The 20,993-nt window shown below is 51.9% G+C and overlaps 1 protein-coding gene across 4 annotated transcripts in view; it reads right to left on the bottom strand.

The window, feature by feature from the left end:
* Ssbp3 (single stranded DNA binding protein 3) overlaps positions 1 to 10,069 on the bottom strand; it is a 140,310-nt gene extending 130,241 nt beyond the window's left edge. For 3 of the 4 annotated variants that reach the window (XM_075947147.1, XM_075947145.1, XM_075947146.1), the window contains exons 1-4: positions 9,862 to 10,050; positions 8,826 to 8,898; positions 8,545 to 8,606; positions 6,183 to 6,267 (exon numbers count right to left, since the gene is read on the bottom strand). In XM_075947147.1, the coding sequence (XP_075803262.1) occupies positions 6,183 to 6,267; positions 8,545 to 8,606; positions 8,826 to 8,898; positions 9,862 to 9,917 (276 nt within the window). In that variant the 5' untranslated portion in view covers positions 9,918 to 10,050. Of the gene's footprint in view, positions 1 to 6,182; positions 6,268 to 8,544; positions 8,607 to 8,825; positions 8,899 to 9,861 lie in introns of all 4 variants that reach the window. The other variant, XM_075947148.1, reaches the window with a different exon arrangement.
* Between the last annotated feature and the right edge of the window lie 10,924 nt (positions 10,070 to 20,993).

The following is a 20,993-nucleotide window of genomic DNA, read 5'->3' as shown; positions in this document are numbered from 1 at the left end:
ACTTCCCCAGCTCCTTAGGAGCCCAGCTGCAGGCACCCGCTGCCACCTCTCATCACCCACTTGCCAGTGGGCCCTGGCAGTCACAGACACTCCCTGCCCCACAGGAACCTCAGCTCAGCATATCCAAGGAGAGCCCTCTCAAATATCACTTTGCTATTTCAAACCCACCAAGGACACTGGACCCCTGCCACACAGCCACAAATACCTCAGCTGCTGTCCACACCCACAACTCAGGCACGTCCCCCTCTGCTAACCACCTCTTCCCAAGAAGGGGGGCAGGGGTGCACACTGAAAGGGGCCCAGGTCTTCAGAATGGGACACTGAGACATGCAGGAAAATCTGACCAAGGTCACAGTTATACGTGTCCACAACACTGCCCAAGTTCTTCACTGTGAAATAGGGGTCTAGGCTTTTTGGAGCAATAATCCATGAACCTCCTAAAATCATGAACAAAGTCTCCTTTATGAGGACACATGAATTTTCTGGAAAGAAAGGTCTGCAGCTTTTATCACTTTACTTCTGGAAAAGGCAAAGAGCCACTTCATCACAGGAAACCCCTTCTCTGGGTCAGGTCTCAGTTGGCCTGTGACTAGGCAGTTCTCCTGACAGGGGCTACAGTTTAATTCTCTTAAGTCATGTCTTCAGAGAACAGCTAGGGCCACAGAGCAGGTACCAGGCACACTCTGGTCAAGCGTAAACACCCCCTACCATTTTTCAAGGTGCCTGCACCAAGAAAGTACAATCAATACTGACAAGTGGAATTCAAAACACTGGACATTTTAGCCTCAGCTCCACCACCCCCTAGGCTTACAACCAAGACGCCTGGCTGTGGCTTCATCTGTAAAATGGGAGTGAGATTTAAAAATAAACACCAGCCAACAAGGCAGCTCCATACTCTGAAAGTGTGCCACACAAAGCCAAGCAGACACCCCGGCAGCATCCCCAGCACCTGAGAGCCACTGTGGGGCTAACCTACTCTGCTCTTTTCCTGCTGCTGAAAAGGATAACACAGCAGCTGTTGCAGGACAAGGACCACTAGGCGTCTGATTAGGCAAAGATACTTCTCTCCATCCAGACCCATCCTAGAGCCCCACACAGAGAAGGGATCAGAGCAACTCCGCAGAGTATGAGACATATAAACACCTAGGAGTATCCGTTTACAAAGTATAAGAATAGACCAACCTGTAAAGAGAAAACCCAGAGGGAGCCCCAGTGGGGTCTTGTGGGCTTTCCCTATCACTCTTAGAGGCATTATTTAGCCAGGGGAGAACAACACAGAGATCATGCAAGGACCAAGCCACTCCTCCTGTGACCCCAGGGTACTCCTGACTTAGGGCAAACCCATTCTCAAAAAAGACTACTCTAAACACAAAACCCCTAACACTCCGTGTACACGTAGCAAACACCAGGGTCTTTAGGCTTCTAAATGAGCTAGGAAAACCCAAGCCTCCAGGTGTGGGGCAGTGAACAGACGGTGACTCAAATAAAAACCAAATCAAGGGCAGTTTAAACCGCCTCCCAGAATCACACATCTGGCCTTGACCTGGGGAGCCTTCCCAATCACCCAACCCTTGACCCTGCCCTTCTTGGGAGGAGATGCCCTGCCGAGATGACACTACGGCTGTACAAGAGCCAGGATCCTTCCACTGGAGCTGTGGCGGCTCCTCCCTGCCAGGCAGACAATGGGTACCCCAGACACTTTTTCCATACTCTGAGGATCTTTGACCACCCAGGGCCAGCGAACACTCTTCTTCACACTGTCCGTGTCTAAGGAAGACTCATAGCTAGCTAACTGACATCAAAACTGCCGCTTGCTCAAGATGACCGGGATAATTCGTCATCTAAAAAACATCTCCCAGTAGTCTATGAGCTTTCCTGGTCCAGGTATTCTCCCCGCAAACCACCTGTGTTCCCCCCTATTTCACTCCTTACCCCATTGGTGTACTCCTTAAAGGAGCTAGGAGATAAATAGTTCCTAGCCTAAGCCATAGGCTATAGCCAGAAAGGCTAATCTAAAAAAGTTAGCCAGGATCATACAAGCAAGCAATGCATGCTGTGGGCCTGTGCCAGACAATATTAGAAGCATGGACTCTGGTGTTAGCCTAGCTATGTGCACACTCTAACTCTACCACTGTGATTAACCCCTCTGCGCCTCAGTTTTGTAATGATTCAGCCACACAACATGGCTGACACTTCCGGATTCCAGGGACACCCAAGTGCAGACAAGACCTCAGGCAAAAGTACCTAGTGGCCCCAGAAATCTTAAAGGATCCCGTGTGACACACATGCAGCATGGTTGCATCATCTATATATGATGCAGCTGCGTGAGCCCTTGCACACATGTGTGAGCTCCTCCATCATACCACACCATCCCCCTACACGCATGCACTAGGCAACCCTGAAAAGCTGGAGGCGCCACCTACAGGATGCACTAGCTAGCATTCGCACATGCTCTATCTCTCACTGTCTCTCTCCCTCTCTCTCTGTCTCTGTCTCTCTGTCTCGCTCGCGCGCTCTCTCTCTCTGTCCACCAACCTTCACCAGTCCTGTACACGCCCCCGCTAATAAACTCCTGAGCAGGTTTGTTGCGTGTTCCGTGTTTCCTTCTTACTTGCGCCAGGTAATTTCAAGTTTCTTCATCTATAAGACGGAGCTAGCAACATGCTTCCTCCAGCAGGGTCAACGGCAGAGTAAACGAGCGAGTGCATAATTAGTACACCGCCCAATACACGGCAAGTGCGGACATTAGAGCACAGGTGCCTTTACAGACACTGAAGCGGAATGATCACCAAATGCAGACACTGATCGTAGGTGTGCTTGTGAGCTGTGTACATGGCGGCTGATGCCTATAACCCCTGCTACTCAGAAATCTGAGGCGTGAGACTTGAGAATTATAACACAGGGAGATCCAGTCTCACACACCGACAGAAACAGGGAAAACTGTATTCTAGCCAAGGGGAAGACCAGAAGGAGCTACTGGGGGCCAGAAAGATGGCTCTGCAGGTAAGAGACACACCTCAGTTCAATCCCCAGCACTCTGGCTAACCCAATGAGAGACACAAGAATAGAAAAACTAGATGAAGAAATAAGGATAAACAGAAAAGCAACTATATAAGCCTTTGGTATCTCTTCCTTCTTTTTGCAGTGCTGGGGAAAATCCTAGGGCCTTACAATAGCTAGACAAGCCCTCTACCACCAAGTTACAACTCCAGACTAATGGGTATTTCTTCATTTACCAGGTATTCCTCTGCTGCCACCCTTCCAACTGAATGTTATCCTAAATTACTTCAAAGTATCCACTTATAAAGCAGGGCATGGTGATGCACGCCTTTAATATTAACAGGAGGCAGAGGCAGGCAGATCTCTCTGAGTTCTAGGTCAGCCTGCTCTACAGAGTGAGACCACGACTTGGGGGGGAGTAAAGTAAGAAGAAATATCTTCATTCAATCACATTGTTCTATCTCCCTTGTGACCTAACTCAGGTTATAAGACTCATCAGATTGATCCCAATTTAAGGAAAAAAGGACTTGAGCTGCAAACCTATGAATCACGAGCCCCCAACTAGCATGACCTCATCTCTTAGCAGCATCTTCTAAATGCCAAGCCAGCCTCAGCAATCTGCAGGGTTCGACTGCCATTCTAATAGTCACTGACTGCTAACTGACGTAACCCATAAGTACCACTGCCATCTTGCTTCAAGATGCAAAACCAGAACTTGCTGGAGAAAATCTCAATGTTACTTACTAGAGCACCAAAGCTGACTGAAAATCATAAGTGTCTACCAAAAACTGGCTTGTGGAATTAGAAGGTGGAACTCAGTGACAGAGCACTTGCCTGGTCCACGCGGGGCCCTGACTTTGATTCCTGGCATGGGGACGGGATTTTGCAACAGGTACTCCTATCCGGCCTTCTTCCCTAAAATGAAACCATCTGCAATGTAGTCAGAGACTAACAACATAGGTTTGGCCATTTGTAGTTACTGGAGGGGGGGCGGGGACAAGCTTTCTGCAAGATAGAGGGGGACAGTCAAGTTCACTGGCTGCTGGACCACTCGGCATCGAGCAAGACCCAGCTCGGAAATTCAGCCCTCTGATCATCATTGCCACTTTTGGTCCCAGAACCACGTCATGACAAGTGAAGCAGTCACCTCTCCCTGTGGAGCGAAAAGTTGAGCAGGCTAGAAGGACTACTCACCAGCTTCTCTTTCTCAGCCCTGGAGAAGACATATGAACTTGTCACATTCCTGAGCATTTGACTCCAGGGGCATTCGCTTTTCTTTCACAACAAAAGCCCACTGCACTAACCACTCAGGAGGTCGGTGAGCTCAGTCTCTGACTCCTGTTACAGGACCCATTTTCCCCATGACAACAGCCATGGCATTGAATCTGACCATCTATGGAACTCACCCAGATGGGATTTGGTCTTCTAGACCAGTTTGGAAATTAGCAACCAGAGGAGGCAAACGACCCGACCAAGAACCAGCCTGATGCTGTTCATCATTCCCATACCTAGAATGTGAGGGCCGTGCACGTGTGTGCCACAAACGTTGTACACGCTCAATATGCAGTGCCTACTAGAAGTAAAACCTGGAAGTGGTGGAAGACATCCAGGTACCTCTCTTTCCTCACTCCATCCTTCGTAACCTGACAGATCCTAACCACCCATTTCATCAGACCATAAAGTCTGACCCATCCAACCTAGGCTGTGACAGTATGCATTTAAAATTAAAAAAAATATATATATAGCCATGGAAAATGAACATCACAGATACCTTCCCTGTAATGATTTCACGGACCTTAAATTTAACCAGGTAGATAATCAACACCAGGACAAAAGACCCTATGGCCTGGTAAAATTAACTACTTTCAAAGGAAAAAAATTGAGCTGGCCATGGTAGCTATAATCTCAGCACTGGGAAGGCTGAGGTAGGACTGCTGAAAATTCAAGGCCAAATTGAACTACATACTGAGTTCTAAGGCCAACCTAAAATACGGCGCAAGACGTTGTCTGTCCTATTCCTGCCCTGAACCCCTGTGGGCTGGCAAGATTGGTGAGACAGTAACAGTGCCTGCCACCAAACCTGAGGACCTGGGTTTGAACCACAGACCCCACATGGTGGGAGAGAGAATGCAGACCCACAAGTTGTCCTCTGACCTCCATTCCCAAGCTACCTGTCACACATCACATACATCCAACTCAAATGTGCACACACATGCATGCTGATAAATGTAACCTATAAGAGTATTCGGGCAAAAGACGGTGAGTGAACTTAGCACTTCACAGTACCCAACATCCGAGCAGAGCCCACACTGTGTGCACATATACACCCCACTTTGTATGACATATACACCCCACGCTATGTGCATATACACCCCATACTGTGTGACATATACACCATACATTGTATGCACATATATGCCCTACACTGTGCATATATACCCCACACGGAGTGCATATATATACCCCACACTGCGTACATATACACCCCACACTGAGTGCACATATATACCCCACACCGTGTATACACATAAACCCCAGTGTGTGACATATATACCCCACACTGTGATATATAAACCCCACACTGTGCAGATGTAGACCCCACATTGTATGTATATACAACCCACTGTGTATACACATATCCACCCCACACTGTGTGTGACATACAACACATCCCACAATGTGTGTCCATATACACTCCACACTGTATGTGCAAACACACTGAAAGACTGCTCTAGACAGCTCTCTGAAAAACAGTGCTACAAGTAGAGCTAAAGTCCATTCCACAGAACTGTTATTCAGACACCCCTTTGAGTCCAAAACAAAAATTTCACATTTCCTTTCTGTCTTTTTGGTTGTGGTCTCTTTTCTTAAGCCAAACCAACCAGGCTCAGTCCCCTCCTGGTTAACTGTCAACCAAACCCCACATGACTCTGAGCCTTCAAACACCATTTCTTTCTCCAGGTAGAACTGCAAAGTGATGAATACTGCCCTCCAACTTCAAACATCAGGGAGGAAGGTACAGGGAGGCAGGCAGCAGGAAGGAAGGTGGGCAGGAGAAGGGGAAGGGAGGCACGGAGAAAATAAAGACCACTGCCAGTTGGCTGTGCACTTGCTTTTGCTACTAAGAAGTTAGAGCCATCCAACCCTGTAATTATTGCCAGGATTAAAAATTTGTTACTCACATAATCATGAAAGGCTTTTGCTTCACTTGAATGTTCACAAGTGTCTCTCCTTTCAGGAGCTGCACAGTAAAGGTCCCAAAATACACTGCAAACAGAAAAACAAAGTAAGATCAGGTTACTAATTATTACTTGTGTACACAACGGGAAGTACAGGGTACACGGTACAGCACCAGGTCTCCTGAAGGCTCCATCCTACCTCACAGCACTCACTGACAAACTCAGCCCCTAAGACAAGTAGATCCAACCTCGCCTGGCAGCTCCTTCATACTGGGCGCCTCACTCAGTGACACGGCTTTGTGGTTAGTAGACACTAGAGTCTGGAAAGCTCAGCACAACCCACCCAAGGGTGTCCACACAGGAACCTGGAAGGAGAGCCTGCCCATCTCATCCGTGTCCTTTTCACCCCAAACTAAAATGGCCACGGTATATTGTAAAAAGGTTAAGCTGGCAAAGTCAGGGCACAACTATGATTCATCTGCACAGAAATCTGGGTGACTCCGGTAATGAAGGGAACCTTATGGGTTCCTAATCCCACCCACCGAAGAATACTTGTCTGTGAATCAGAGAGGAAGGGAGGCTATGACAACCAAGCATGTTATCATCTCTCACTGAGTCCAAGGGCCGCTTCAGATGGCGCTGTCCAGTACAGAATTGGGGGGGGGGGTGGCACACAGCACCCCAGACTCTCCGTAACTCTATATGATCACTCCAACATTCCACATTCACAAGAACAGAAACACAAGTGACTACAGAGTGCTCTACAAACACAGGGCCTTAGAAATACTCTATTCCAGAACCAAGGCCCAGCCAGAACCAGCTTGAAGGGCACAGTGGACACTGGAACTGAGGTCTGATCTGACTTGCAGGGCGGTCCTGGAGATCCCATCCCAGCAAGCTCCATCACCACCAGGCGAGCACCACCCTCAAGGTGTGCCTGTAACAAAATCAACCCATCCAATCCGAGCCCAGAAAACAGCCAGCATTTGTTCAGTGTCAAAGCACACACAGGGTGAGAACTCTAACAAACCAGACTATAACTGCTCACAGCCACCACAACCTGAGCTCCAGGACAACAAGCCTTCCATTCCTGGAACAAGGACAAACCCCAGGAGCAACAGGAGAACCAGGTCTTGCATAGCTGAAGAGGGAGGCTGGGGCCACTCTTCCCTCCTCCACAACTGCCCCCTGGAGTATCCCACACAGCCAAATATTGCGAGCCGCCAAATTCCCAGCACCTTCAGGATAACTCTCACTCCCATGCCCAAGTTCCTACAAGATCCAGGGCCATCAGACCTGCCAATCCCATGCACACACTCGCCCCCAAAGCCAGCCACAGCCAACCTATCACCCACTCCCGCAGGTGGAATCCTTGCACCACACCAGCCGCCTCCTCCGACCAGGCAGTTGGGAGGCTGGCAGAAGTCATTAAAAACTCATTTTCTCTGCACAAGTTAGAACAGACACTTCATCCTCCCGCTGTTCAAAGAGACTTGAAACAGTAACCTGAGCTGGCAGCCAGGTAAATGCTAACATCCCAACACTGCATCTGCCTCAACTACACCATCTAAAGCTGTCCTGGACGGGAAAGACTCCACTGATCCATCCCACAAAGCACCCAGGTCACACACTCAGGACAACTTGTTTCAGGCTTGGACCCTAAGCTTCCCTCCCGCCAGCAGAAAAGACCACAGGCTGCTTGGGCATGGAGAGAGGGTCACAGATAAGGAGAGCCAGCCCCCAACAAGCTGCAGGCATCCTGCCAGGCCACCTCTGGCTGGTTAAGGTTCTCGGTAAAATAAGGCTTTGTGGTTGCAGGGATGCTGGGGGGTGGGGAAGCCAGAGGAAAGGAAGGTCCAGTCAGTCTGAATCAGTGTCTCTACAGGAAGTGCAGGCCTTCTTGCTTTTCTCAGGGTCCCTGGAAAAGGCCCAGTCGTTGTCTCTCAAGGTTTGGCGTGTAGGGAAGACAACCTAAGGGACAGGCCAGTTGCAGAACAGACCTGGCGTCCCCTGCCCCCGCCCTGCCCCCACTCCTCTAATTAAAGCAGCATGCAGGATTGACAAAAACCCTCCTAACTCTTTCCAAGCCTGGTGCCCCGGAGTGAGATGGAAAAGTAACACAGGTAACAGCACAGCAGAATTTATTTAGTCAGCTCCCCACGGGCAGAGAAACACCAGCAAAAACTTCAGGCTGCAGCCTCTTCTGCCCGTGCTTCCTCACAGAAGCTGATCAGAGCACCCAGAGGTGCCCTGCTCTGTGGAAAGCAGAAGCTGAGGGTAGAAAGGTCTGCCCCAGGCCCCGTCTTTGTTCACCAGGACCAGGGCCACAGAACAAAACACACACAAAACTATCACACAAACTTACCACCACCACGAGTGCAGAAACCCAGGAGGTTCTCCCAGTGTGATGTTTTTTTCCCATCGAATCTAGAAAAGAGGGGACAGAGGCAGCTTAGAGGGACAGAAAGGAGGGGGCCGCAGGGCCTTCCCCAGCCAAAAGGCTGTGAAGACCAACTAACAATAAATGCCAAAAGGTGATAAAAATTCAAAATGGTGGCCACAGTGGCTGCTCCTGAAAACAAAGGCTCTAAGAATAGTGGGGAGGAGGGGGTGTCAAGAAACTGGATGCTGAGGAGTCCCACTCACCTCTGATAAGAAGGTCTGTGCAGATTTCTGTGCTCCTACGTGCAGTAAATATTCGTAGACGTATAAAGCTAACCTGAAAAGTGACCAGGGGCAGAGAGGGAGAGAGAAAGAGAGAGAGGAAAGGGTCAGATCACACTGAGGCTCGCTCTGGACCTTGCCAGTCGGACTCTGAGCCCGGTCCGTGCCATCCCATTGTGGCCATGACAGGAGAAAAGTACCTATCACCCCAGACAGGACCCGGGTCAGAACAGCTAGTGGGTGGGTACCACAGACAAACTGCCCAAAGCCGCGGGAGCTGGAAAACGGTTCCCAAACTTGAACTTCCAAGTGGCACCGGGACCAAACCCACATAGGTCTCGCAAACTCGAAAGCCACAAGAGCCCTGAGCCACTCTCCTTTTCCCAGCCCACTTCAGCTCGCTGCCGTAGCTCAGCTTCGGGGTCCGGGGAGACTCAGCCTCAGCCCGGGTACTTGGCGCGCTCTGGAGAGGGCAGCAAAGCGCCGCCCTCACCGTCTCCCCCCCCCAAACAACTGTCCCCCAAGCCTGGGGCCAGGCCGGCGCCGCCTGACCAGCCCAGCCCGGCGTCCCGGAGCGCACCGGGCAGGCGGCAAGGCCGCTGGCTGGGAAGGGAGAGCGCTCCTGGGCGAACAAAGCCCCCGGCACGCACTCCTCACGCCGCGGGCGGACAAAAGGAGCCTTCGGGGCTGCGGAAAGCCACGCGCCCCCTGCCCGCACTCGGGGGACAAAGTGTGGCCCCCGCGCCCAGCCGACCCAGTGCACCGGCTCATAGTGGGACCTCGCCCACCCTCGTCGCGGGCCCCCGCGCCCGCTCCGCCGCGCGCCTACCAACTCCCCTCGCCCGCCGCTGCCCTGCCGCCCCTTCAGGGTGCCCCAGCCTCTGCCGGCGCCCAACAATGGGCTCTCCACGCCGCCGCCGCCGCCGCGGGGCAGAGACCGGGGGCCCAAGGCAGCGCGACCCCCGCGCCCACCTGCCTCCCGCCGCCCGCGGCGCGGCCCCACTCGCGAGAGGCTTACTTTTCCCGAGCCTGCCCGTCCGAGGGCACCGCCGAGCCTTTGCCTTTGGCAAACATGGCTTGCAGAGAAGAGGGCGCCGAGCCCGCCGCCGCCGCTACCGTCCGGTCTCCCGAGCTGCCCTGCTCCCGGCCCCCTCCCGGCGATCGCCCGCTTGCTCGCGCTCCGCTCGCCGCGCTCCCTCCCTCCCCGGCGCTGGCTCCGCGCTCTTTCCAGCTGTCAAAGCGTCAGCCCCGGCCGCGGCCCCATCGCCTTGGAACTCCTCCCGCGCCGGCTCGGCCTGAGCTGTGCCGCCGCCCGCCCGAAGCCTGCAGCTTGCTCGCTTGCTCGTGGCCCGCGCGCCCGCCGCCCGGCTCCGCCTGCGCCGCCCTCTGCGCCTCCAGCACCGCTGCCTCTGCCGCCGCCGCCGCTGGTCTACTTGGAGCTCAACCGAACGTGGCTGCCCCGGCAGGAGAGCGGCGGGCGTCCACGCCCCGCGACGGACGGCAGCGGCGGCCAATCGGCGCGCGGGGGCGGGCCCGGAGGCCGGGAGGGACGCCTGTCAGCGCGGCCGCGCCAGTCCCGCTGCGCCTCCTCCGTGAGCCGTTGCCCGCTCGTGTGCCGGCCGGGGGAGCGGAGGGCGAGCCCTGGCGCTGGGGTGGGGCGGCGGCGTGAGGGGCTCGGGCCTGGACCGGAGCACCCGGCCAGCGCCACGGGGACTGGGCGCTGCGGCACTAGCCACGGTGGAAGGCGCGGACCCCGGCTGGCCCGGCGCGCCCCTTTCCGCGTTGGCCTGGTCCCCTGCGCCCCCGCCCTCCCCGTGCTGATCTTGCCCTCCGTGGGCCAGGACCCCGGCCGGCCCAGCTCCCCGCCCCACCCTGGGCTGCCTGCGTCCAGCCCGGCTCCCCGAGCCCGGGCCAGGTCTGCACGCGGAGCTGGGCGGCCGAAGCTGGCTGGCGCCAAAGCGCGCGGCTGCTTCTTTACTAGATCGTTAAAATACTTTGGGAAACCCCAAAGTGGAGCCGCGCGAAAAATGGCCCTTGGCGTGCTCCGGGCAAACCTCGAGAGAGAAAAAGGGTCTTAGACTAGAAGGAGGGAGAGGGATTTCTCCCAAATTTCTGAGATCTGCCAGCCCTGGCAAGTTAGCCCCTCGCCTTCTCCACGGGAACGGGTTCCGTTTGGGTGAGGGACGTCACCTGGACGCCTCGCGACTTAGAATGCGCGCCGCAGAAATCTCAAACTTCAAATAAAAGGAGCTAAATTGGGGAGTGGGGGGGACTAGAGTCGGGCGTGGGGGGGACTAGAGTCGGGCGTGGGGGGAGGGGAAGCTTCCATTGTCAATGACCCAGGTGTACAATGGGAAATGGGGGGTTGGCAGAGTGACCAAGCTTTTTGCTCCCGACTCCTTTCTGTCCACTCGAGGATCCCAAAAACCAGCACCGTAGCCTCACTGGGGACTCCAGATCAGAAACTGGTGAAATAAGGGATGGTTCCCCCATTTCATACTGTTTTTAGAGCGCGGTTCTCTTTAAATGTGATAAAACACTGTCGACACTGTCTCTTTAAAAGAGTCAAGCAGAAAAAGCTGTGTAAGCGCTGATTGGCTGCCTGTTTGGATACATCTTTAGGGGAGCCTTGAAACTGTTAGCCTAGGTTGATTTTTTTTTTAACTGCGCTGTTCCAATAAACAAGTAACGCCCCTCCCCCTAACATGCCTCGCACCAAACAATTAAAGGATAGGTCAGTGTCCTGGGGAAAACACGTTTCAAGTAGGAAAACTCAGAACTAGATTTCAACAAAATAAACAATAATTCCCTACCATTAAAGTTTGCTTATTTTGCTCTGCAGAAGAGAGAAAGGGGCTTTTAAAAGAAATGCCCCGCAGCAAATGGATCTGCACTGGTTCAAGAAGGACGGGGTGCGTTTTTGGATAATATTCTGCTCTTAACAGCCTCCTTAAATTAGGAGACAGCCTAACACCGTGGACCCCTCTGGACTCTGTTCTCTGCTAGGAACCAGAGCTCAGACGGAAGAACAGCAGAAAAAGGGAAACACAGAGCCCTAGTTTGGGGGATGGCTGTGCCAGCCCCTAGTTTAAAGGTTGTTTTTTTGTCAAGGAGGGGAGAAGCATAAAGATTGGGAGTTGAAATACAATGGTAGGGGAGAAAAGGAAATAATTACAGTTATTTTTTCCCCTAGGCGGTTTAATTTAATAGGGCCAACTTAAGGTACCTTAGAGCCCGCGCTAATTAAATATGAATGTTCATACCCTTCCTTTGGACTTCCTTCCATTTTTGATGGGCTAGGAATGGCCAGGGATGGCTTGTCAACACACTGACTCACAAGATGCCTGACTCACTGGTGTCTGCAGGGCCCGCAGATTACGAGGACCCGTTGAGTCTTGGGGGAGGGAAGGCGCTGCCCTTCGGGGGCCCACAGTCAGGCACTCTCGAGTTGGCCATGCCTTTGCAGCCCCAGGGCTCTGGCGCCTCAGAGCCACTTACACGTCCACTTCCTCGCCTGTCAGCTGGCAAGGGGTTTTTATTGGGGAGGGGGAGGTGTCTTTTAATCTCTTTTGATAGTCCGATGTTCCACCAGGCTAGAATTCTTGCCTTTTCTCTCGCTCGCAAAAGGTCTGGCCCCTCCTTCCTGGACGTGTGTTAGAGGAAGAGGGGGGTGGTGTTTGTTCCGAGTCCCTGTGGTCTGCCCTTTGTGGAGGCTTGACAGTGTGAGGCTCCAAGTGGGTTGGTAGGTTTTGGTGGAGCCAAAGGAACTAGTGGCAGAGAGATCTGAGGGAGGTGTCTTAGCCCTTGGCTGTTGAGAGAAAGGGGGAGTCCACATAACGGAACCTTTCTGTAGCCCCAGCTAGCATGCTGCACAAGGCAGCTACCCAGAATCTAGTAAGGTCAGAAGCAAGCCCAAACACCCATAGGTGGCCTGTCTGCCCACAACTTATCTCTCCCCACTGAGTCCCCCTACTTCCCTTGGAGCACATTTTTGTGTTGACACCTCTCTCTGGAATGCCTCCCACCCCAGACCCCTTCTGCCAACCGTTCTTCAAAGACTCACACTCCCTCCACAGATACCTCCTTCCAAACATCCCTGCTCCCGATCCTGTTGGCTTGTGTCTCATTTGCTGGCTTGTGTCTCATTTGCTCAATTGAACCTGCACAGTAGCCCTGCATCTACTGTGCCCATTGTGTAAGTCCCTTGTTTACTGTCTGTCTCCCCACCAGACAGAAAGGTAAGACCTAGGTCTGAATCATCAGTGTGTCTCCTGAACCCAGCACAGGTTCCATACCTGTGTGTATTCTAACAGGCCAGGACACCAGGGGACCCGAAGGAAAAAAAAAGCCACCCCAGGCCTGAAGTAGCTTCTGGCTGGGTGAAGCGATAAGAAAGTGACACCACCCACAATAGGATTAGATCAGTCCACTCCCTCGGCTAAGCCCCACCCACCACCGCTTCTGCCACCTGGTAGTCTACTATACTGTCAGATCCCAGAATGACCAACCAGGCTGTTTCACACATCCACCCTAGGTTCAACTTCTCCTTCCCAGCCCCTTTGTTTCAGAATCTGTTTATTAAACACCTACTATGTACCAAACGCTGCCGCAGGCACAGAGTCACTACCCAAACCTAAACAAAACCGCTTATCCTGTGGAGCATCCACTCTCGTAAAATCCTCTGCCCAGAGCCTTTTCCTGTAACACACTACTTCCTCACTCCAGTGGGATGGTCGCACCCCCTACTGAGGGACTTCCTGTGCTGCCGTGCCCCCACCCACCCACCCACCAGGCTTGAGCTCCCAAGCTGCAGTAAGGTAGGAATGCCTCCAGCTGACCAGGACTGAGTGCCATGGGCCCGGCTACACCATACTTACCCTTGTAGACCCCACCACCACCACCACCCATGGAAACAAGACTCCGTTCCTCAGGGTCAGGAGCTTGTTATTCAACTAGGGACTGCCACATTCAGCCAGGCTTTTGAGAGGATTAGAACAGATGGAGAACTAGGCCACTTCTTCCTCTCCCACAAACTGGTGCAGATTGGAGAGGGCCAGGCCTTCAGAAGGGTGGCGGTTGAAAGAGAGGGCCTTGAAGCCACTGGGCTCAACCAAGGAAGCTGCACTTGCCAAGAACGCCAGGGTATCTGGTTTCCTCTGGCTGTTTCTCGGCTGTGCTGGTGGTGTGGTGGTGTTCCTCGCAGTTGCTGGAAGCTAGGGCCCTCTGGTCCACTCTGAGCCTGTTGGGACAGAAACTCAGCATCCAGCCTTTCCCCGCTCTTGCCCCCACCCCAGCACAGTCCAGGGAACCCTGTGGAGATTCTTCCATCAAAATCACCAGTTCTACAGGAAGCCTTGGCCAGCCCCTAGTCAACTCTGGTTTGGGCAGTAATTTCCCCCAAGGACATCAGGGACTCCCTGGGCAGAGTGTGAATGCCAGCACCCAAAGACCTGGTTTCCAGGTCCTACTTCAGTGCTTTGCTGGCAGGCTTGGGCAAGAGATAGCCAGTGCAGAGCCGCGAGGGTATTCCTGTCTGTCAAAGGCAAGGACAGACCGAAGGAAGAGATAATCACATTCCAGGCTATCTGAGCATTGTCTGAGCCCGCAGTCCTGTGGTCCTGCAGGTAGGGAGCAAAGCAGCCCTTTGAGACACCTGTTGGGGACCCAGAAGAAGTCAGAACTGGGGAAACTTTCTGCAAACTGAAAAGAAAGATGATTATTGGGGCTAGAGAGATGGCTCCACAGTTAAGAGTTTTTGCTGTGGTTGTAGAGGGCTGGCACTCACAGACAGACAGACAGACAGATAAGATAGATAGATACTTAGATAACTAGTTTTTTCAAGACAGGGTTTCTCTATGTAGCCCTGACTGTCCTGGAACTTACTCTGGAGACCAAACTGGCCTCAACTCATAGAAATCCACCTGCATCTTCCTCCCAAGTGCTGGAGTTGGAGTTGTGCACCACCACTGCCCAGCAAGAAGAAGGAGGAGGAGGAGGAGAAGGAGGAGGAGGAGGAGGAGGAGGAGGAGAAGGAGGAGGAGGAAGAAGAAGAAGAAGCTTTTTTTAAAAAGTGAGCACTAGCTACACCGTGAGGTGATTCCACACCTGTAATTCCAGCACTCTGGGAAGTAAAAGCAGGAAGGTTCAGAAGTTCAAAGCCAACCTTCGCTATATAATGAGTTTCAGGCCCACTGAGCTACATAAAACCCTGTTTAAAAATAAATAAATAAATAAATAAGGCCGGGCGGTGGTAGCGCACGCCTTTAATCCCAGCACTCGGGAGGCAGAGGCAGAGGCAGGCGGATCTCTGTGAGTTCGAGACCAGCCTGGTCTACAAGAGCTAGTTCCAGGACAGGCTCCAAAACCACAGAGAAACCCTGTCTCAAAAAACCAAAATAAATAAATAAATAAATAAGCCGGGCAATGGTGGTGCACGCCTTTAATCCCAGCACTCGGGAGGCAGAGGTAGGCGGATCTCTGTGAGTTCGAGACCAGCCTGGTCTACAGAGCTAGTTCCAGGACAGGCTCCAAAGCCACAGAGAAACCCTGTCTCGAAAAACCAAATAAATAAATAAATAAATGATTCCAGGCCTGGCAGAGGTGGCAAATGCCTTGAATCCCAGCAGAGGCAGGATGTCAGCAAATAGGTATTACTAAAGAAGAAGAAAAAAATGAATTAAAGTTTAAAGTCAAGTGGGGTGGTGGTGGCAGATACCTTTAATCTCAGCACTCTGAGTTCGAGACCAGCCTGGTCTATAAGAGCTAGTTCCAGTACAGGCTCCAAAGGTACAGAGAAACCCTGTCTCGAAAAACCAAAAAAAGAAAAAAAAAGTTGAAAGTTAAATGTGCTTTAAAGTGTCTTTCAGTAAGCACTCATCCTAAGTCTAAGTCAGTGTTGCAGTAAAACACGTTGTCGGAAATGTACAGAATGGGTCTAGTTTGAGCTAGAAAGCGCCTACTATGTGCTCAGAGTCCAGGAGAGCATCAGAAAGTAAAGGTCGGACCCTGTCCAGATGACTGGGAGAGAATGCTGCCACTGACTGCGGTGGCTCCTCCTTCCACCGGTCCTTCTGTGGGACCTCCCTTCCCACTTCTAGCCTCCTAGAAGCTGTGCCTTCATCTGGCTAGTGTGCTCCTCATGTCCTGAATCACAAGCCAAGTGTGTTCATTCCCTGAAGCACCTTTATTTGTGCTGTCTCCTCTTGGGAACACTTTTTTACCCAGGTTCCAGTCCCTCACTTCCCCCAGGTCAGCAGCTTCAACCCCTCACTAAGGAACCTAAAGAGACTCCTGGTCTGATCAGGTCTCCATAGCAACCACCACCACCTGCCAGAGTAGGTGTTTATTTATTTATTTTCTCACCTACATCCCTCATTAAGGTGTAAGCACTGTGGGGGGGGGGAGGATTTATCTTAAAGTTGAACGATTCCATTTAGCAAGGGTATTCTGGTCACCTAGTGTTGACAGGGCACTGAGCAGTTCCCGAAAGGATGCCTCAAGCTCCTGTCTGCATGGAGCTAAGAGTCCTGCAGAGAAGACAAGGTTAATTCAGCAGGCATATAGATACTTAAGTCCTTACAAACTGTGCCAAGTGCTAGGAACAATCAGAAGAGAGTAGACAACCAACCCCACAAGAGTGAAGAACAGCAGGCTGATTGGGTAAAGGAGGGCTGGGTGCGGAATGAGGGCTTCTCTGAGGAGGTGACCTTAACTCTGTGTTCTAGAGGAAGGAAGTAGGAGAAGAAAGTAGGGGGTGGAGTGAGATGTTTCAGGATCCAGAGGGGAATCTGCAACAGGGAATAACTCCGCCAGGGAGAACTACTGATAGCTGGCCCCCGAAGGCAACAGCAGAAAGTCCATGGATTCTAGAAGTCTTTTACCTATGGTGTCAGAGAATGCCCACGACAGAAGACAAGAATTGGCTCAGGAGGGATTGCCAGGTACCAGTGCAGGGAGCACGCAGCTGAGCAAAGACTGGAGTCATACCCATAACAGTGTGGCTGTTACCAAAAAGCAAGGCCACCCAGGGGAAACAGTAAGTGAGGAATGTGGAGGATGTGGAGACAGACGCACCCTTCTGCACTGTTGGTGCTGCAGGACACAAACAAAGAATTGTGGAGAGTCACCTTGAGAACCGTACTAAAGGCAAGGGGTCCAAATGTCGTCCATCCGTGTCCATGGCAGCACTGTCCTGAGGACCAGAAGCTGAAAACAATCAACTGTCCCCTGACACATGTATAGACAAAATGTGAGATGCGCATTATGGAGTAGTACTCAGTCTTATAAAGGAGGGAGATGGGGGAGAGGTTGTGAGGAAGGAGGGAAAAAAGGAGATTTTGAAGGGGCGTGGCAACATACCCCTATAATCAAAAGGCTGAGCCAGGAAGATCATGAGCTACATAGGGAACCCTGTCTCCAAAAGAAAAAGAAAAAAGAAAAAAAAAAAACCTTCAAAAAGAAGACCAGCACGGTCTTCATTGCCTCACTTCTGAATCTCAGCCTTTTCAAGACCCATGAAATGGGGATCGTGTTGTCGCCTGGAGCAGGATGAGTGGAGGAGGTGTCACCTAAGACTCTGGACCTTGCCGGGCGGTGGTGGCGCACGCCTTTATTAATCCCAGCACTTGGGAGGCAGAGGCAGGCGGATCTCTGTGAGTTTAAGACCAGCCTGGTCTACTAGAGCTAGTTCCAGGACAGGCTCCAAAACCACAGAGAAACCCTGTCTCAAAAAACAAAACAAAAAAATCAAAAAGAGGTGGTTATAGTGGTAACTACCTATAATCTCAACACTTAGGAGGTGGGGAAGAAGCAAGAATTCAGTCATCCCCAGCTACTTAGCAAATTCAAGGCCAGACTAGGAATCTAGGATACAGACCATGTCACGAAATAAATAAATAAATGGAAATTCTTATTTATGCTTCAACATGGGCGACTTAGAGCAGGTTAACTAACATAGAACACTAAAGAAGAAACACTGAATGAGTCCATGCATGTTAGACGGCACACTCGGGACTGATGCAGGAAGAGGGACTTGGTGGTTGTTCAGTAGAATTAGTCCCAATTTGAGAAGATGAAAAGACTCTGGACATGGACATGGTGACAAGTATTCAACAATGTGAATGGACTCAGGGCCACCCACCTGTGTCATTAAAGTAACTAAAGTTCTTCCATGGTTCGTGTATTTTACCATGCTTTTTTTAATGCAAGGAAACTGAGCTTCTTCACTCAGGCAAAGGGCACAAGAGTTGTTTGCTGGGGACATGGTGAGGCATCAAAGGGGCAACCTAAAATGCAAGATCCAGATTATGCTTGAGCTAGCCAGGGAGTGGGTGGGACAGGGCTAGGGCAGCTGCCTCACCTGGGTAGGCGTGAGGAAGGGTGGGACAGAGAGGACTCCAGGAATTAGTGCATGTGTTGGCATTTAGGCCCTAAGAAGTTTGGTTCTGTCCTGCTGGAGCCCTGGTGATTTAGCCAGGAAAGGATGCTCTGTGCTGGGAAGGAGCCGGGGACCAGGGTAACGGCAAGGAGTTTGGAGACAGTTGTGTCTCAGTTCACCCACAGGCTCCAAGAGGCCCTGGGGCTAGGGCAAAGGATGCTGATGGGTAAAGCACTTCCTGAGCCTGTCATCTGGGGAAGGGACATGGAGGACTCCCTGGCCTCTGGTGTGGGTGCCCATAGTGCTGCTCAGGGAATCTAGTAAGAGAACAGTCTAAGGGGCAGTCCGCAAGGTCAGTCCTGTGTGGGTTGAGTTTGAAAAGCCCATTAGAGGTCCATGGGGGAGTGGGACATGGAGATGGGTCTGTAGCCCAGGAAGAGGTCTGGAGAGTCACCAATATCTGGAGTGTAGATCAAGCCCTGGGGAATGGCTAAGGAACCCAGCACACCATATAGCTAAAGATTCTTATCTTTACTCTGTATTCCAGACTGACCCAGAACTCACAGACTGGGCAATGCTACTGCCTGGCCCTCTGAATGCTGAGATTACAAATACAGACCACCACACTTTGCTTTATTGGGTTTTGTTGTTGTTGTTGTTGTTTGTTTTGTTTTGTTTTTTGAAACAGGGTTTCTCTGTGAAACAGTCCTGGCTAACCTGGAACTCATTGTGTAGACCAGGCTGGCCTCGAACAGAGATCTACCTGCTTCTGCCTCCCAAGTGCTGGGATTAAAGGCATGCACCACCACTGCCTGGCCTTTTTTCTTCTTTTCCATTTTCGTTTTGTTGTACACTTTGCTTTTATATATGCAAAAATGTTGCCTCCCTGTTTCTGAGCTCCAGGTTCCAAAACTCTAGAACTTGCCCCTCACCCTAATGCCAAGCCCCACCTCTCCTGGTTTTCCCCTCTCCCCTCTCTCTGTTCTTCCTGTTACCTTAAAAGATTCTTTTTCTTCAGTCTCCACTTAAAATGTTAATGGTCAGGCCATTGAGGATACAGTGCTAGACAACAGTCCCCACATTTTAGTGGCTTATCATAAAAGCCATTTATTTCTCACTCGCTGACCTGCCACCAGCCACGCAGCTTGGCTTCAGAGTGCAACGTCTGTGAACCCCACAAGTGTCCCTGCTCAAGGGGTGCCTGACATGTTCCTTTCATAAGAACAGCACTGGAGGCTGAGCCCATCTCCATGCCTGCCCCTCATGCTATGCCAACATCACATGCCAATTCCAAAATCAATTGTCAGACGCGGGTAGATTCGTAGAATTTTAAACAATATGGTGTCACATGGCTCTGATCCCAGCACCCAGGAAGCTGAAGCATGAGGATCCCAAATACAAGGTCATCAAGGTGACAGAGAATCCAGCCCAGACTAAGAGTAAGACCATATAAACGCCAGGCGGTGGTGGCACATGCCTTTAATCCCAACACTCTGGACAACCAGGGCTTTTACACAGAGAAATCCTGTCTTGAAAAAAAAAAAACAACCATATGTGTGTGTGTGTGTGTGTGTGTGTGTACATACACATATGTATTGGTAGCATAATCCATCAAAACTAGCTCTTCCTTAGTTCTGTCCTTACTCACAGTGCCCCTGACCTCCAGAGCACCCACCCCTAGATCCACCTCACTGGTGCTGTTCGTTCTCCTCAGCACCGGCACCACCCATTTCAACACAAGGTCTTCCCACTGATGTCACTCAGGAGCCCTGAGTTCAGCTGGGCCGGAACTGGGCTATACATCTCTCCCCATCCAATTCCTGTAGCTCATCTCCATCTTAATACTGAGCTCCAACCTCTTCCGAGCCACCAGGCCGGCAAGCTGGAGACTGACTGCCTCGCCCTGACCCTAGTCAGTGCCAAGCTGATCAACTGGACCTACTAAGCATTCTTCATCCGGGTCACCCTCCGCCATTCGCCTCTTTCTGCAGCAGTCCAGTCCTGGTTCTGCACGGGCCCCACCGACTTGCTTGCATGCTGCATGCAGCATGCTGCCACATCTCTGCAGCGTCTCTGCCTTCTCCCTCGTCAGCAGCGACACCCACTCCAAGCACAGGTCTGAGACCCTGTCCTGTTCCTGCTTCTCAGTGGCTTTCTATCTCTTACAGGACAGAGACCACGCCCCTCAGCATGAAAACCACATCGGCGTCTGCCTCTTTGCACCTGTTTCTTGCCACGGGTTGCTCTGGGTCCTGGGGACAGATGTGTAAATAAGAGAGCCATGGTCCCTCTGTGAGGAAGCAGACAGCTCCAGCAGTGTCTGTGATCTAAGGTGACAGGACAATGATGGAGCACACGGCCCCTGTGGACAGTATAGGAATGCTAAGTTGGGCTGGGGGTCAGGGAGTATGACCTTGACTAGACTGCGTTGGGTGCTGGTAGGCCCTCCCAGGGAGCAGCTGGAGCAAAGCAGCTCTGAGAAGCACCAACAAGGAAAGAACAGCAGGTGGGGGACCAAGGAGGGCTGTTCAGAGAGGTTGACGACAGGGAACCAGGTGAACAGCACTCCAGGGAGGAAGTGGCCCAAACAGCTTGGGAAAGAGCTCTGTGAGGGTGAGGTCAGCCCGCTGACAGTAGTTTTGGGGGAGCGATGGCAGCAGAAACTAGATCCAGACAGTTGAGGAGGAAGAGAGAGAATGCAACAAGAAACCTCTGGTGAGAAGTCTGCCTGTGAGGTGACAAAGGACACCCCATCATCCCAGGAGCAAGGGTTG

This window comes from Microtus pennsylvanicus, chromosome 13 (assembly GCF_037038515.1).
Source record: "Microtus pennsylvanicus isolate mMicPen1 chromosome 13, mMicPen1.hap1, whole genome shotgun sequence".
In the NCBI taxonomy this organism is placed as follows: Eukaryota; Metazoa; Chordata; class Mammalia; order Rodentia; family Cricetidae; genus Microtus; species Microtus pennsylvanicus.
The sequence above is the reverse complement of the archived record's forward strand: the minus strand, read 5'-3'. Positions and strand labels throughout refer to the sequence as shown.